The 17088-nt window shown below is 39.8% G+C and overlaps 1 protein-coding gene and 1 pseudogene across 1 annotated transcript; both read left to right on the plus strand.

The window, feature by feature from the left end:
* On the plus strand, window positions 211-3108 carry LOC8084075 (annotated as a pseudogene).
* LOC8081701 (cysteine-rich receptor-like protein kinase 15) lies at window positions 3701-13233 on the plus strand. The gene is made up of 14 exons (XM_021453596.1): window positions 3701-3826; window positions 5358-5459; window positions 5544-5725; window positions 5943-6156; window positions 6240-6477; window positions 6632-6785; window positions 6888-7165; window positions 10030-10715; window positions 11064-11165; window positions 11261-11442; window positions 11762-11975; window positions 12073-12310; window positions 12565-12718; window positions 12820-13233. Exons 1-14 carry the CDS (start codon window positions 3817-3819, stop codon window positions 13093-13095), a joined length of 3030 nt encoding a protein of 1009 aa, XP_021309271.1. The 5' UTR covers window positions 3701-3816; the 3' UTR covers window positions 13096-13233.

Here is a 17088-nt window from a genome sequence, read left to right on the forward strand (position 1 = left end):
GCAATTCCGAAGCCCCGAAGGCCTTTCCAGACCACGCTCGATGGCGCGCTGACGCGGCCTGCGGCCACATGACAGAACCGTCTGTACAAATTCCACCGAGCAAGCACTAGTCCAATATCCAAACGGCACCCTACAGGAATTCTGTAGCGCTGCGCTGTGGTCAACATTTTAAGTAAATTTACCAAGAAAAAAGAACTACTAGTACTATCGATGTCAAATCTATTAGCGCTCGCAATTCTTCTCCTCTCCACCACGCCGGCGCCGACGGCCGGTGACCACTCCTTCTGCAGCGATGCCACGTACAAGCGAGACAGCACCTACATGTCCAGCCTGAGGTCGCTCGCCGGCGCACTGATCAAGGACGCCGCGAGGCTGCACTCGGCCACCGGCGCTGCCGGGGAGGACCCTGACAGGGTCTACGGCGCCGTGCTCTGCCGGGCGGACACCGCGGGTGCTGACTGCGCCAGGCGCCTTCAGGATGCCCTTGGCGCCATCGACGGCGACGATGGCCGCTCACCTTGCGCGCTCCACAGGGACGTGGCCGTCTACTCCGAGATGTACCAGCTCCGTTTCTCCGACCGGAACTTCCTCGCCAACTTCAGCAACGCGCCGGAATGGGTCGACGTCACGAACCCGGACCCCGTGCCACTCGCCATGGCAGCGCAGTTCGACGAGCGGGTGACGGAGCTGCTGAGCGCGGTTGCTGACGCCGCGGCAGGGCAACCGGGCAGGTGGGCCGTGGGCGAAGCACCGTGGCCGTCGTCGTCGTCCGGGGACAGGGACCGGACGGTGTACGGGCTGGCGCAGTGCACGCAGGACATGCCGCCGGACCACTGCCGGGCCTGCCTTGATGGCGTCATGGCGGAGAGGCGACAGAAGATCAGCAGCGGCAAGATGGGCGCGGCGCTCTTTGGTGCGCGGTGCACGATGCGGTATGAGATGGACCTGCAGTTCTTCAACGTCAGTGGCAACAGCAAGATGGTGTCCCTACGTAAGTTCCTGCCTAAGCATGTCCGGTATTCAGCATGAAAATCTGAAAGAAGTAAATGTTTTTTTCCCCTATTATTATGCATTACAAACCTGGGTCGTCATGCTTGCATGTTACCAAGATGAGTTGTTTCTGAAACCTCCAAGAATTCAGCTGGCTCCCCGAAGTAGAGTAAATCAATCTGGAGTGCATATCGGCACCCCGAAAATTCTTCAGAAGTTGTTAAACCCCATCACTGATGATTTCGTGTATCATGTTCAGGGAAGAAGAAAAACCGTGCGTTCATCATCATTGCAACAGCTTACTCTTCGGCAGTCCTCTGTACACGCTTGTTTTTCTGGCTGCTAAGCGTCCGGAGGAAACAGAAAAGTAAGCTTAGTATAGTATTTTTATAGCCAAAAAGGAAGAAAAGAGAAAACTCTATTCTAATTTCATGTAAAACTAATGGAGAGATGCACATTTAGGGAAAATGAACTTGATGGAGGAGCCCGAGAATATGAATGAAATTCTGAGACAATGGAGGATTGAAGATGCTAGTTTGGAGTTCTCAATGTATGATTTCTCTCAGATTGCTGATGCTACAGACAACTTCTCACCCAGAAATATACTAGGAGAGGGTGGATTTGGCCCAGTTTACAAGGTATTTCCTTGCTATAATGCTATTAGTATGTCATGCATCAATATATTAAAAAGCTCCGTATATGATGAATTTTGCAGGGAGTATTTCCTGATGGACAAGAGGTAGCAATAAAAAGACTGTCTGCTCGGTCACGACAAGGTCTAATAGAGTTCAAGAATGAGATCCAGATTATAGCAAAAGTTCAGCACAAAAACCTTGTTAGACTGCTTGGTTGTTGCATTCATGAAGAAGAGAAGATGTTGATTTACGAATATCTGACGAACAAAAGCTTGGACCACTTCATTTTTGGCATGCCCTTACTATAAAATGCTCATTATTTCATAATTGCATTTGTTCTCATATGCAGAACTGACACCTGGTCTTGTGTTACATTGCTTGTAGATCCAATCAGACAGGCATCACTTAAATGGAAGAGACGGATTAAAATAGTTGATGGTATAGCCTAGGGACTCCTGTACCTTCACAATTTCTCACGAATACGCATCATCCATAGGGACTTGAAAGCAAGTAATATCCTGTTAGATTCAGATCTAAACCCTAAGATTTCTGATTTTGGGATGGCAAGGATATTTCCATCGGATGCCACTCAAGCAACAGCCAGCAGACTTGTGGGCACATAGTAAGTGTATTATTATACTAGTTCTGTTACTTGCTAATATTTCTATCAAAGCATTTGCATTCTGACTACCCACATTCTCTCCTTCTCTAGTGGATACATGGCTCCTGAATATGTATCTGATGGTCTTCTCTCGATCAAGTCAGATGTTTTCAGTTTCGGGGTCCTGCTTCTTGAGATTATAAGTGGAAAGAGGAGCTCAGGTTTTCAGCACAATGGAGAGTTTTACAACCTTCTTGAATACGTAAGCAACTAAGGACTAACAATCTGTAAAACTGGTGGAACAGATATGCTTTCCCTTATAACAAGATTGCATTGTACTAACAGATCAGTTACTATTAATGGTGTATTTTTATGGTCTTCTACATTATTTCTTCCACGAAGTATAGGGCTCAAAGTACAGGGCGGTTTCCTTTACCTCCTCCCTGTTTCATTGCTATTTTCTAGCATTTGTAGCTACATCTAACAGCTAAAGATATACCATCATACACATGTAAAATATTCATTTTTCTTTTCAGGCCTGGGAACTGTGGAAAGATGGGAGATGGAATGAGTTCATTGATCAATCATTTGGTGATGACTATGAAATGGAAGAGCTGATGAAATACCTTGCTGTGGCATTGCTGTGTGTTCAAGAAAAAACAATTGATCGTCCTACAATGCCTGATGTTGTTGCAATTCTTAGCAGTGATGACATCACTTTGCCAGAACCAAAGCAGCCAGCTTACTCCTATGCGAAATTAGATGTGTCAGTAAATGTCGCTGTATTGAGTAGCAGAAATGATGTCACCATCTCTACTACAAATGGCAGATAATAGAATATGAGTATACTGTTAATAAAGTCAGAGCTACAGGTCTTGGTCATCCTTCTTGTGTTAATTAATTGCAAGGCACTGCGTTCTGCTGTTTCTCACCAGTAAACCTGTCAGCTGCTTTGACCATTGGTTTTACATATTTAACAAGATTTTCCTTATTATTCTATATAAACTGAGACAGCATTAATTTATCTTTCAGTCCCAAACTGCCTACCACTGGGCGCTGGCACATAAGCCATGTTCTGGTCTCATGATGAATCACATTCCCCCAATAATAGACAGATATCATTTGTTTGGACATATCATAAATCTATTCCTGGCTGTTTTTAGTCTTTCTTTATTTTTTCACAGTCAAGACATCAGCATAAGAATTTAGAAGACGTAAATACGTAATCAAGAAGTACAACAGTACCTGGAATGTAGACAAGTCCACTGCCCACAAGAGAACGAAGTAAACTTCACATCACGTGGAATAGTCCACAAGAGGCAGCTCTCTAGACCAGTCTTCTGTGGAAAATATGGCCATGGCACCATCTTTCAATTTCTGTTGTAAAGAAAGAGTCTGAATGGAACCTAAGCTTGACCATTGAATTCCTTTGCCTTTTCGAAGACGGAGCAAATATGACATCTGGCACTCATCTGTGACCAAAGGCCATGGCGCTCTAGTTACCAGTCATTATGAAACTGTTACCTCTCCTATTTCTCTTCCTCTCATGCCCAGCATCATTGGCTGGCCAGACGTTCTGCAGTGATCATAATGGTGCCAGGTACACGCCAAACAACACAATCTAACCTCCCTCACTAAAACACAATTTGCCCATGCAATAAAGGTGCACTCAGCTACAGGAATGGTGTTGTTAATTGGCTAGCTCTTGCTGTTTTGCCTTCCATGCGTTATGACTTATGAGCAGATGGTGCTATGTTCTTTTGGCCATGCCTCCCTTGTCTAGTGACAGGAGCATGCTTGTATGGCCTAGCAGTAGCAGTAGATGGTATGGCAAGTATGGCCTTGCAACAGTAGTATTCTCTCTTCTTCTATGTGAGTTGAGGATCATCAAGGCATGGGAGCTGGCCAAGAATTGGCATCAAAGCCCAAGGTTGGGAGATCGATAGCGATCTCAGGCTTAGGGTAGCCATTCTTTCCCCCTGGATCGGTACGGACACCAACCATCCAGACTCCCTGTCACTAGAGTGTCATCCGCTCGTGGTGCAGAAGATGGTGAGGTTGGAGGCGCAACCTAAGTTCTCACATGTACCAGCTACAGCGATTGAGTGGTGTTAATGAAGGTCATGCTCCAGGCTCAGGAGCTGTGTCGTGCAGTGGATCTTAGCGCTTGGGAGCAAGGCCATTGCAAAGTTGGCCTGGGATAGCCTCAAGTCAATGTGCATCGGCTCCAACTGTGTGAGGAAGGCAAAGGGCGTAGCAACACCAACAGGAGTACGAGTCCATCGCTTTCCTTGACGGCAAAGTACACACAAGTGTGTCTGTGTCAAACAATTCTCAGCCGACCACGGCAAGCTAAGACGCTAGACGCCTCCTTGCAAGAAATCTCTGTGCGCCCAGATGAACCTACCGGGGACGACATTAGGACGCGATCACAACAGATGGCGCACCATGGCTTAGTCCATGGCCTCCCGCTGATCATTCCATGTGGTCAACTTCATGATCTATTTGAGGTAGAGAGGTGAGGAGATTCATTTTTTGGGTTCCATCTAGGGCTGGACAACAAGCTCGCTGAGCTAGTTCGATGGTTCGTTTAGAAAAATGCTCTACCCGCACTCATTTTTCTTTCAAAATCAAAGTTAGATGGTTTTGAAAGAATTTCAACTTTGGCTTGGCTCGTTAAGCTCAGATTGAAGTGGGTCTCAAACAACACAATAGACTATAATAAATAAGAATATATCAATTTCGAATAAATCTCAAAGAGAAGTCCACTTGGCTTTGTTATCCACCCCTATTCCAACGGCTTGTGAAAGAATGCATTGGCAAATAACGACCAAATCTAGTGTACTAGCTAAACGCAGCATTAGGACTGCTTTAAGCACTGTGCAAACTTGCATAAAGGCGTATGCGGGCAACCAAACAAGGGTAAGCTGCACTACACAAATCTGAATACAGACTAATGCAAGCCAGTGTAAGGGTACGCAACCATAGGAGCAGCTCTTGGAGCGCCAAAGCACCAGCCATACACCAGATGCTAAAACTTGTCTTTCAGTTAACATAAATTGTTTCAACAAATGCATAAATAGAACTTTTCTCAAACTACAACTTATTGATCCCTGTGCATGGATTTACAGGTAACACAACTGATGTCTTTGTGGGAATTGGAGTTTTCGTAGTGGTAATATCTATTTCTTGCTTGGTTATCCATGTATGGATCAAAACACAGCAACAGAGAGGTCTGTACTAATATGACAACAGATCAAAATGTGTGCCATGAACTAGTATTTTCTTATATGTATCATTTCAATATTATTTTTCAGAACAAGCAATATTAAAGTTACGACGAATGTCTTTGGCAATACAAAGTGTGATAAACCTATGGAGGATGGATGGTGGCAACTTGGGATTTTCACAGTTTGATTACTCTCATTTGAAAGAAGCTACAAATAACTTTTCGGTTGATAATAAACTGGGAGAAGGTGGCTTCGGTCCTGTATACAAGGTATTATGTCCTTACACCACAAATGAAGTCCTGAAGTGAACTAAACATTACGTTGTTCATACAAATATAATGCCTTCTCTATATTATTGTAGAGATACATTCTGCAATGATGCATATTTAGTTAATATTTTTTGTGATTAAATAAAACACATATAAATTTCCAGGAAAACAAGTTACTGAAAACAGTAACTGTTTGTTTTATTTTGACCAATCGCAGGGCCAATTGAGAAGTGGAATGAAAATAGCAGTGAAGAAGCTAGAAGCATGTTCTTTACAAGGATTGTTGGAATTCCAAAATGAAATTCAGCTTATAGCAAAGCTTCAACACAAAAATCTCGTTAAGCTGCTGGGTTGTTGCACTAGAGGAGATCAAGAAGAGATGCTTATATATGAATACATGGAAAATAAAAGTCTGGATTACTTCATATTTGGCAAGGCGCATCTCTTCTACATATGTAATGTTGCTTACAGTATGTCAATAGTTTTGATTAATTTAATTATACATCTTTTGCAGATAATGTGAAGGGAACACACCTGAACTGGTCAAAGCGTCTTCACATAATTGATGGGATAGCTCAAGGGATTCTTTACCTTCACAATTATTCATGGCTATGTGTTGTTCATAGGGATTTGAAAGCAAGTAACATTCTCTTGGATAGTGAAATGAATCCAAAAATATCAGATTTTGGGATGGCCAGAATATTCTGTTCAAATGTGAAAGAATCAAATACTACCAGAATAGTGGGCACACAGTAAGAACATATGGATCTGTGCAGTTTGAGTACATTTAAAATTCATAGAGGTGCTTTTTAGGACCAAAAAAGGAACACTGTAGCATGTCATCAACTTAATTTTAAAAATACACCTTTTTGCATTACACTGACACTATTTAACTTCCATCCTCAGTGGCTACATACCTCCTGAATATGCTTTTCATGGGATTTGCTCCATCAAATCAGATGTTTTTAGCTATGGGGTATTGACATTGGAAATTTTAAGCTCAAAAAGGACAGCCCAATTCTACAAGTACAATGGAAAGCTATATAATCTCATCTCATATGTGAGTATAATTAACCTTAACAAATCCAGAACTTTATCTGTGCATGCCCATAGATGCATACCCCTATCTTGCTTGTTTCACAAAAACATGTTACTTTGGCAGGCTTGGCAACTTTGGACCGAAGGAAAAGTAGGTGAGCTGATTTATTCTCCTCCAGGCAATGTACACAAAGAGATTGAAAGGCGCATTCATGTGGCACTCTTATGTGTTCAAGAAAGCGCAGAGCATCGACCTGATATGGAGCGAGTTGTCACAATGCTAAACAATAAGGATGTGAGCTTACCAAAGCCTACGCAGCCAGCTTACTTCCATGTAAATCCTAGTGAGGAAGAAGTTTCATCACAGAGTGTTACTATGACTATGAGTATCACGCTAGAAAGGTAGAAACACATTGCCATCATTTCTGAGAAAAAAATGCTTGTAATTATCTGCATCAGGAGGAAAATATTTGCACCAACTTAGTGATACGAGTAAGTTTGATTGTTATGTATATTTATGAACACAACATACATTTTCACAATTTTGCTTGGATACGCAAAACACTTCTTGGGCTGAACCTGAACCTTTGAAATTTCAACCTCGTGCCTTAAACAACAAAATAGGGTGTCTGATCCTAAAACAAAGGCATTTTGAAAACCACAGTAGCAGCAGTTGCAACACAGTTTCAAATAAAAACAGAAACACTACTCTGTGGTACATGACATTGAGGTCCACTTGAATGGATCAGATAAATTCATGAGCACGGACACATAATGGGGGTACAGTAACCGCTACCGTAGGGTGCTCTCAACTCATAACTTCGGCAGCATATGGCACTCCCCATGAGGTCAATTCCTATAATCCCTAACTCAAATCGAAAGCAAAAGCGAAAAGAGGGGACTCGTAGGGCCGAACCTCGGTTCATTTGGCGCAATGTCTGTGTCACCACCCGCGCGAGCCTGAACCCGGAGAAGGTCGCGGCGGTAGTCCGCCGCCGTACCCGTCGCAGGCAGGGTGCGTCCCTCCCCGGCGACCGGCGCAAGGGTGCTCGCCGTCGCTGTTCGTCGCCAGTTCCACTTCGAGCCTGTCGTCGCCACTCACCAGTCCCATTCAGGCCCGCCTGGGCCGTGGGCTAATCGAGTTGAACCAAACGCAACAAGGGCCCAGTATGTTCTCTTGTGGGTCTTGATTGGGCTACCCCGTATTTTTTAGGGCATGTATAATATCATTCCTTTTGCTAAAAGAAAACGTATACTATCCTTCCTGTAACAATCTACTCATCAATAGAAGTTCATCTTCGTTTGTACTAAATTAGTTTTCTATAACTATATTGCAACCATATCTATAATCTATATAGGTTCACTACACAAGATTAAATTAAACAAAAAATATTCATGACAAAATTTCTATTCAAGTTAATACAATTCTATATTATATATAGATATTATTATTAGTTGGATTGAAGTTATAATAATAATAGTTCGGCAAGCAAGCCGGGGTTTTCCGTTGCAATTTGCAGCGCGCGTCGAAACGCTTATAATTCAAAACGTCAACACTTCTGAATCTGACTGTATGTACTCCCTCCGTTTTTATTTACACTTGTATTATATCTTTAACCATTGATTAGAAAAATATATTAGAAAAATTATGAGTTGTGACATAAGATTTATGTATTTTGATACTATGATAAACACTTTCACAATCTATAATTCATATGTTTTGAAATTATAAGGATTTTTTTGAAATAGATGGTCAAAGATGACAGTAATGACTCAGGACAAAGCTAACGTGGGTAATACATTTTCCCATTCAAAAACGACTGACTGTTGCCTTGTTTAGTTTTTACCTAAAACTTTTCGCCCTATAATGTTTGAACACGTATAGAGCAGTAAATATAGATTAAAAAATAACTAATTATATAGTTTACATGTATTTTGTTAAACGAATCTTTTAAACCTAATTAATCTATGATTGGATACTAATTGTTATAATAATATAGTATTGTAACAACTTCCGCGTGGTCGCTTCCAACGGGTCGCTGGTCTGAAAAGCTATAGCTGAAAGTACTGTTTGCTGATTTGTTACGAGAGGAAAACACTATTAGCTGTCAAATAAGATAAGCGACCGCAAACCAGTGCAAGACGCGCCAACCCACCCAAGTGGGATCGACAAGAGACTGGTTCATGCACCTGACATGCGGACATGCATGGTGCGGACTCTGCTGCTGCTAGTTTACTGCTCCTGCTAGTATTACCATTTTACCACTAGTCCACTCGCATTGTAAGAAAATATAATCACGCGTGATTGACTGACTGACTGGTGGCGGCTAGAACTGTTCAGTTCAGATAAGAGATATCACCATCAGTTTGAGAGCTTCCAACCGAACACAGATGCATACGGTGACCTGTTCATAGGGATCTTTCAGCATAGGTTCTAGTCTTCCAGAAGATAAGTCATTTCTTCGGAGCTGCAAGCTAATAAATATTGACATACCTTTCCAGGAAAACAAACGACAGTGTGACCCGTTGATATTTCCAGGTCTTAATCTGAAACTGCACAACTTATTTCTCAGTCAGATATTTCCAACTCCCTTTTCCTGAAAAGAAAAGAGAGAAAACCAATTGTGAAGTAGTACCATGTATTGCATCATTTATTCAAATAAGTCCTCAAGAAAAGTTTACCAAAACAATATCAGCATGTAAATCATAAAGGCCTCTCAAAGGAATCCATCTAAAAAAAATGCTTGAATCCAATAGCCAGCTGGGTCATTTTATAATTAAACGCACTCTCGAGAATTGCTACCTTCCTTGCCTCCCATATCACAAAGCCAGTCGACATCAGGTCAATTTGTTATTTCTAACAGCATTCAAGCATGTGACGTGAGCAAGGACTAGGAAGTTCCCTCACAAGAATCTTACAAAGCCAGTCGACGGTGTTTTCTTTTTCTTCCTGGTGAAAGTAACTTTCTTCTTGCAAAGTTCCCTCACAAGAATCTTACAAGCCAGTCGACTGTGTTTTTTTTCTTCCTGCTGAAAGTAACTTTCTTCTTGCAAAAACAAAAAAAAACAAAAAACAAAGACAATGCATGCATTATTTAAGACGCATTCATATGTACTCCATGTGTCCAAAGCCACAAGTTCACTCAAACACAAGTATCACGCACGATGCTACTTGTTTCCCTCCTCCTCCTACTTCTTTCTTCCCCAAAGCTGTTAGCTGAAGGTCCCTTCTGCAGCAATGCTAACACCGCATGCATGCCAAGCAGTACCTACATGTCCAACCTGAAATCCCTTGCTGAAGACCTGATTGGCAGCATCACAAGCTCAAACTCACACTCAGCTCATGGCGCAGCCGGAACAGGTGCTGGCAGGGTCTATGGAGCGGTTCTATGCAGAGGAGACACCAACCCAGGTAAAGATTGTGCACGGCGCCTTGAGGCCCTTTATGCAGCCATCAGCAACAGCAGTAGCTCTTGCTCCTCGCAGAAGAACATAAACCTTTTCGATGACAGAAACCGGACCCAGCTAATATTCTCTGATCAGGACTTCAGCTCCAGCAACGCTCAGGAATGCGTAGTGAGCGGTAATCTGAACCCTCCACCAGTTAGTGATGATGCTGACTCAGAGTTCGATGTGCCTCTTTCCAAACTGATGAACCAGCTTGCTGATGACATGGTGAGTAAATCAGTCAGCAGGTACGAGACAGGCCAGGGCTGGCTCCCTCAAACGAATCAGACAGTATATGGGCTTGTGCAGTGCACAGATGATATTGCATGGGAGGATTGCGGAGGTTGCCTGAAGGGCATTATAAACAACAGGAAGCAGATGGTTGGTACTGGACAGATAGTAGGTGCAATCCTAGGGATGTACTGCAGCTTGTGGTACCAGACTGATGTTAAGTTCTTTGCTGGTAAGCCGAAGTTGTCAGTAGATATGCCCGTAGACCCCCCACGTAAGTTCATCTTCAATCCTGAGTTGGTTGACTTGTTTCAAGCTTTCATCTTCATCTCCTCTAACCATCTGATTCAAACTAAACTTAGGTGAATGCAAAATTAGATTCCCTCATCTAAAAGACGAAGTGCCTCTTTTTTGTAGAAGGGTCAAAATTGGGGTGCACATACTACATTACAACATTGTGTTAAAAATTATTTTGAAAGCATAGAAAATGTTTCCTGCTTCCATTACAATCTACATGTGTATCAATCTACCATGTGACCCTCTTATTAGGATTTCTCGAAATCCAACATTGACTACTGACTAGAATTTGCATTGGTTATAACTCATATACATGGATGTGCAGCAAACAAATTTTGGATCTGGGTCACTATTGGATCATTCTCCATCGTGGTTTCTGTTTCTTGGTTGCTTGTTCATATATGGATCAGAACAGAGAGAAAAAGAGGTAAAGTATTAGTCTCATGGCACTAACCTTGTATGTGCTTTAATTTTAATGGTAAATAATGAGTACCAACAAAATAACTTCACAATTGCTTCCAGAACGAGCAAGATACGAACTGCAATTGCTGTCAATGGCAATACAAAATGTTATAAATCTTTGGAGGATTGAAGAAGGAAATTCAGGATTTTCGCTGTACGATTTCTCTCAGATAAAAGAAGCCACTGGCACCTTCTCAAGCGAAAACAAACTTGGAGAGGGTGGCTTTGGACCTGTTTATAAGGTAAATGTGCTAGCATATTAGCATTCAAATTCAACTATTTTTGTTATTGTATATTTGGTAAATATTGTTTGCTTCTTAATAATAAATATCTGCTGTATTTTATAAATAACTTTTCCATTTCTGAGAAACAACCATGCCCATATATTTCACAAGAAAAATAAAACCTAATATCTTCTACTAAACTTTTCCTTTTTTTTTCTGATTCTCTCTTTCACAAAAGAAAAAAAAACAGGAAGTAATGCATGCTTGTTGTAGCACCAGCTATAAAAGTGATGAATAAAAAGCATACTAATCTTTTTGTAATATTTACTAATTTCAGGGCCTATTGCCTGGTGGTGTTGAAGTAGCAGTCAAAAGGCTTGCAGCATGTTCCATACAAGGTTTACTAGAGTTCAAAAATGAAATTCAGCTGATAGCAAAGCTTCAGCACAAAAATCTCGTTAGGTTGCTCGGCTGTTGTATCGAAGGAGATCAAGAAAAGATACTCGTCTACGAATATATGCAAAACAAAAGCTTGGACTTATTCATATTTGGCAAGCCATCCATAAGACTCATCTTTTCATATATTCTGTAATTTGTGAGTTTTTAATTTTTTTTTGAAATATTCAATAATTCTGTTCCTATTTTCAGATCCAAAGAAAAGAGTACAGTTAGACTGGTACATGCGTCTACATATAATTGATGGGATAGCACAGGGGATCTTGTACCTTCACAAGCATTCACGCTTATGTATTGTTCATAGGGATTTGAAAGCAAGTAACATTCTCTTGGATAGGGACATGACTCCAAAAATTTCTGATTTTGGAATTGCTAGAATATTCAGTTCAAATATGACAGAATCAAATACCACCAGAATAGTCGGCACACAGTAAGTATAAAAGGCATGTGGATTTTAAGTTTATATCTAAAAAAAGAATTTCTACACTTTTCTAATGAGAATAATGCAAACTTTATAGCAGTCACATTACACAGACTAATCTCCACAATTAAATGTACTACCAAATTTGGGGTTTTCTTTCAGAAAGCATAGACACATATTGCAAAGTTAATTTTAATTTATATACTTCTTGTGTGTCGATAGACAGTAATCTTATATATAACAATTTATCTTGTTCCAAACAGTGGCTACATATCTCCAGAGTATGCCTTTGATGGGATTTGCTCAATCAAATCAGATGTGTTTAGCTTTGGCGTCTTGGTCTTGGAAATAATAAGTGGAAAGAGGACTACTGGTTTCTACCAATATGATGGAAAATTGTACAATCTCATTTCTTATGTAAGTGTTAATTATTTTTAGATTTGATGTCAACTTGCTTGTGCAATGTTATAGCCTTAGGAATATCATTAGCTTGACAACAGAACACTGATTTCTAACAGGCTTGGAAACTCTGGAGAGCAGGAGACTGGTACCAGCTGGTCTGCTGTCCTATAGGAAATGATCATGAAGCTATACAAAGGTTCATTCAGGTGGCACTGTTATGTGTCCAAGAGAGTGCAGAAGACAGACCTACTATGGACCATGTGGTTACCATGCTAAATGGTGACAATGTGAGTTTGCCTAAGCCAAGGCAACCAGGTTATTTCTTTGTACGTTCTAACGAGTCAGAAGCCCAATCAAGCAACTTCAGTATAAGTATTACATTGGAAAGGTAGACACTGTCAATCCATGAAATTGTGAACCATGTTTCTAATTTTCTATGACACTAGGAATGGTCCAAGCCTAACAAGTGGTTTGTCTATATGTACGATAATGACATTGTCATTGTTTAGCCAAACAGTGTTTCCAGTTTTCTTCTACTTCAAAGTAAAAATCAGCATTATATAACTCTAACCTTCTTTGGTAATATATATAATGTTTTCTGTAGTCACAGTAACATACTAAAATGGTTTTTTGGGTGCTGTAAGGGGTACTGATTGTAACATGACAACAACAAATAAGCTCCAAGTGCTTTAACTATTTCTGCTCCTTATCAAACATTCTGCGATTAAGACAGTAAAGTGTGCAAAGTTCTACTAATCAGTTGTGCATTAATCAGATATCAGAGCACCAGGCACGTCTGTATTTACAAAATCCTAGTGCTGACAAAAGTTGCAGGTGCTATCTCAGAAGGATAATTAAAGGCTTACATACAAGTATGAAAAACTCAGTAATGGCGTGTAGCAGGATAGTCAATGAACCATATAAATATAACAGAGCCATCATGCGAACACCACTTGCGTGGTTTCGATTTTGTTAAATACTGTATTCGATCTCCTTTCAGGAAAAAAAAAAAAAACCCTTTAAAAGTTTAATTTAAAGCCACTGTGGGGACCTCCCCACAGTATTTTTGCGTCAAAAAAATCGAGGAATTGTTCTATTAAATCTCGATAATGCAAAAGCACATGACCATCAATTTATGCCTGGCAAACACTAAAACATACCACGATCTATATTTCGAAGTCGATTTCGACTTCATCCTAAATCCAATCAAAATATCGAAATAAACCCCTGCCCTGAGTCGAAATAAGATCGCATTCTAGAGAGTGCAAATCAGCATCTTCGCGAGCTTTGAAAAGTGGACCTGAAAATTAGGTTTGTGGGGTGGGGAGCGTGGTGAAGTAACAGGAGGACTAACCTGAGAGGCCGGCGGAGAGCCAGGGAGATGCGCGCAACCAGCCACTGAGCCAGTGGTTGCCGTGCTTGTCCGCGCGGCCACGCCATTGGGTAGCTTCCTTCGCTCCGCTCTAAGGCGAGCAGCCGGGCCGCGACCGCCGGAAACGACGCGGGGGAAGAAGGCCCCGCCCCCCGCGCACGCGTCTACACCATTGACGACGAACTCGTCTCGCACCACTTTGAGTTGTGCAGAGCAAAATGGCCCGTTGGTACTTTTTTTAGGAACAAATGGCCCGTTGGTAATGGGACGGACCACTAACCCACAAGGCCTGATCATAAGGAGTGGCCTATGGGCTATCTCGAAATGGTGGCCTAGAACATTTCGACCAACACCAAAACACATTTTCCTTTTTTAGGAAAAAGTCAACATTACCTCTTTCAATTTTTATGAAAGGTAAACCACCTTTTTTAACTTTTAAAACTATTTATTTTTACCTTCCTGACCGGTTATAAACAGTTTTTAATGACGGTTTTATCTTTTTATTTTTTATTTATTTTGGCTAGATCCATAAAAAATCATAGTAAATTATATGAAAACCATAAAATAGAAAAATTCAATTTTATTGAACTCTACATGAGTAGATCTACATAATGAATATACAATATGGTATGCTTTAGTATAAATTATTTGTTGTAGCTTTAGATATATGCTTTCCTATAATTAATTCATAAGTGCAGTTTTTATGGTTCAATTGTAGTGAATTTTTTGTGGTGAACTAATTATTGCATGTTTGAACTGTAGTAAAAATTTCATACTCAATGGATCATGTATAACATAGTTATAGATTTATTTAGTTGTATGCTTGTTAAAAAGTGTATAAATCTATAACTAAGTTATACATGATACAATGAGTATGGAATTTTTATTATAGTTTAACCATATAATAATTATTCCATCATAAAAAATTTCACCACAATTAGACCACAAAAACTGCAACTATGAATTAATTACAAAAAAGTATACATATAAAGCTATAGCAAAAAAATTATACTAAAGCATACTATATTATATGTTTGATGTGTAGATCTATTTACATGGAGTCCAACAAAATTAGACTTTCTATTTTATGATTTTTCAAAGGTTCAACTGAAATAAATAAATAAGAAAAAATATAAAAACTTCTTTGAAAACTGCTTATAACCAGTCAGGGAGGTAAAACAAATTGTTTTAAAAGTTCAAGGAGATGGTTTTGTCTGGTTTTAGAGTTCATGGAGAAAAAAACAAACTTTCACAAAAGTTTAAAAATGTAATGTGGACTTTTTCTTTATTTTCTTCATTCTAAATTATGAGGTGTTTAGTTCCCTTTTCATCCCAAAAACATCTAGATTTTGTTCTATCATTTTGCATAATGGAACTAAACACCATATATTTTTTAGGCAAAAAGATAATTATTCTCCATTTTGGATTTTAATTTCAAGAGGCAAAAAAACCTAAAAGCACCTAGGAGCCCGTGCCCACCCTCACCAGCACCGAGAAAAATTTTGGTATTTTATATTTCATTATTCCAAAGTACTTGACATTTTGTATTTTACATTCCACGACAAACTCAACACACCCTTAACTGAGGCCTTGTTTAGTTCCCCAAAAATTTTGCAAAATTTTTCAGATTCTCCGTCACATCGAATCTTTAAATGTATGCATGAAGTATCAAATATAAATAAAAATACAAACTAATTGCACAGTTTAGTCGGAATTGACGAGACGAATCTTTTGAGCCTAGTTAGTCTATAATTGGACAATATTTGTTAAATACAAACGAAAGTGTTACTATTTATATTTTGCAAAAAATTTTATAACTAAACAAGGCTGATAGTGATGCATTCGGTAAGCAAATCTCTGCGAGCCCAATCCAGCAGCCAGCAGTAGGTAAAGCTTCCAAGCGATCCTTTTAATTTCTCGTTTTGACTTTTGAGAGTTGGTTATCGTTTCTGCGAAGGCTCACATCTCAATGAGCTAGCAGAACCTTGAAGGTGGATATCGTATGAATTGAAGCAAGGGCACATTGATGTAATAAGCGAATAACTATGAGTTCATAGGGCCACATTAAGAATCGATGATCAAATTTCACTGTATTTCAATTATATTCCGAGATAAAATACGACTCTCGTTGTATACTGCACGGCTGATGTCAAAAAAATATCAAATTTTATAATATATAAGTTAAGAAGGTCCAAGTTTCAGGGTGAAAATTAAATTACCCTACCAATTCCGAATGCATCATTATCGATTAAGTTAAAACTCCATGTATATGTCAGAGTTAGAATTTGAATTGAAACATTAATTGTGGTAGGATGCATACAAGGCAATGTAGCTAGGCTAAAAGCTCGCCTCGTTGTATATACTCCCTCAATCTCAAAATAAATATTTTTTTTAAAAAAAGCTTCCTTAAGCCTCAGGCTTTTTTTGTTGCTCCTATTTTTTTTAACTCCCATCACATCGAACGTTGGGACATAGGCATGGAGTACTAAATATAGACTATTTATATAAAATTAAAAATACAGCTAGAGGATAATTTGCGAGACGAATCTTTTGAGCCTAATTAGTCTATGGTTGGATACTGATTGCTAAATAAAACGAAAATGCTACGGTACCTGTTAAACTTTAACACCTCACCAAACACCCTCTTATGTATCTACATAAAATTACTAAGTGTTGGAGTGGAGTAGAGTGGAACTTAGTTTAAATCAACTCCAATCCACTTCAATATATGTGGATTGAGATAAATATATGTACATCCAAACAAACCATGAAGGATGCCAAAAGACATATGTGTCATCATCTTCTTTTCTTTCTTGCAGGATATCCTCTAGATTTGGCAGTTATTGTTTACACCCATAATTTGCTTCTGTGTTAAAAGGCAATGTATAGTAATTTTTTTATTTTTAATACAAATTAACAAAAAATATTTATTTTGTAACGAAGGGATTAGGGTCTTGTTTAATTGGTGAAAAAATTTGGGTTTGGCTGTTGTAGCACTTTCGTTTGCATTTGA

The sequence above is a fragment of the Sorghum bicolor genome, chromosome 2 (assembly GCF_000003195.3).
Source record: "Sorghum bicolor cultivar BTx623 chromosome 2, Sorghum_bicolor_NCBIv3, whole genome shotgun sequence".
Classification (NCBI taxonomy): Eukaryota; Viridiplantae; Streptophyta; class Magnoliopsida; order Poales; family Poaceae; genus Sorghum; species Sorghum bicolor.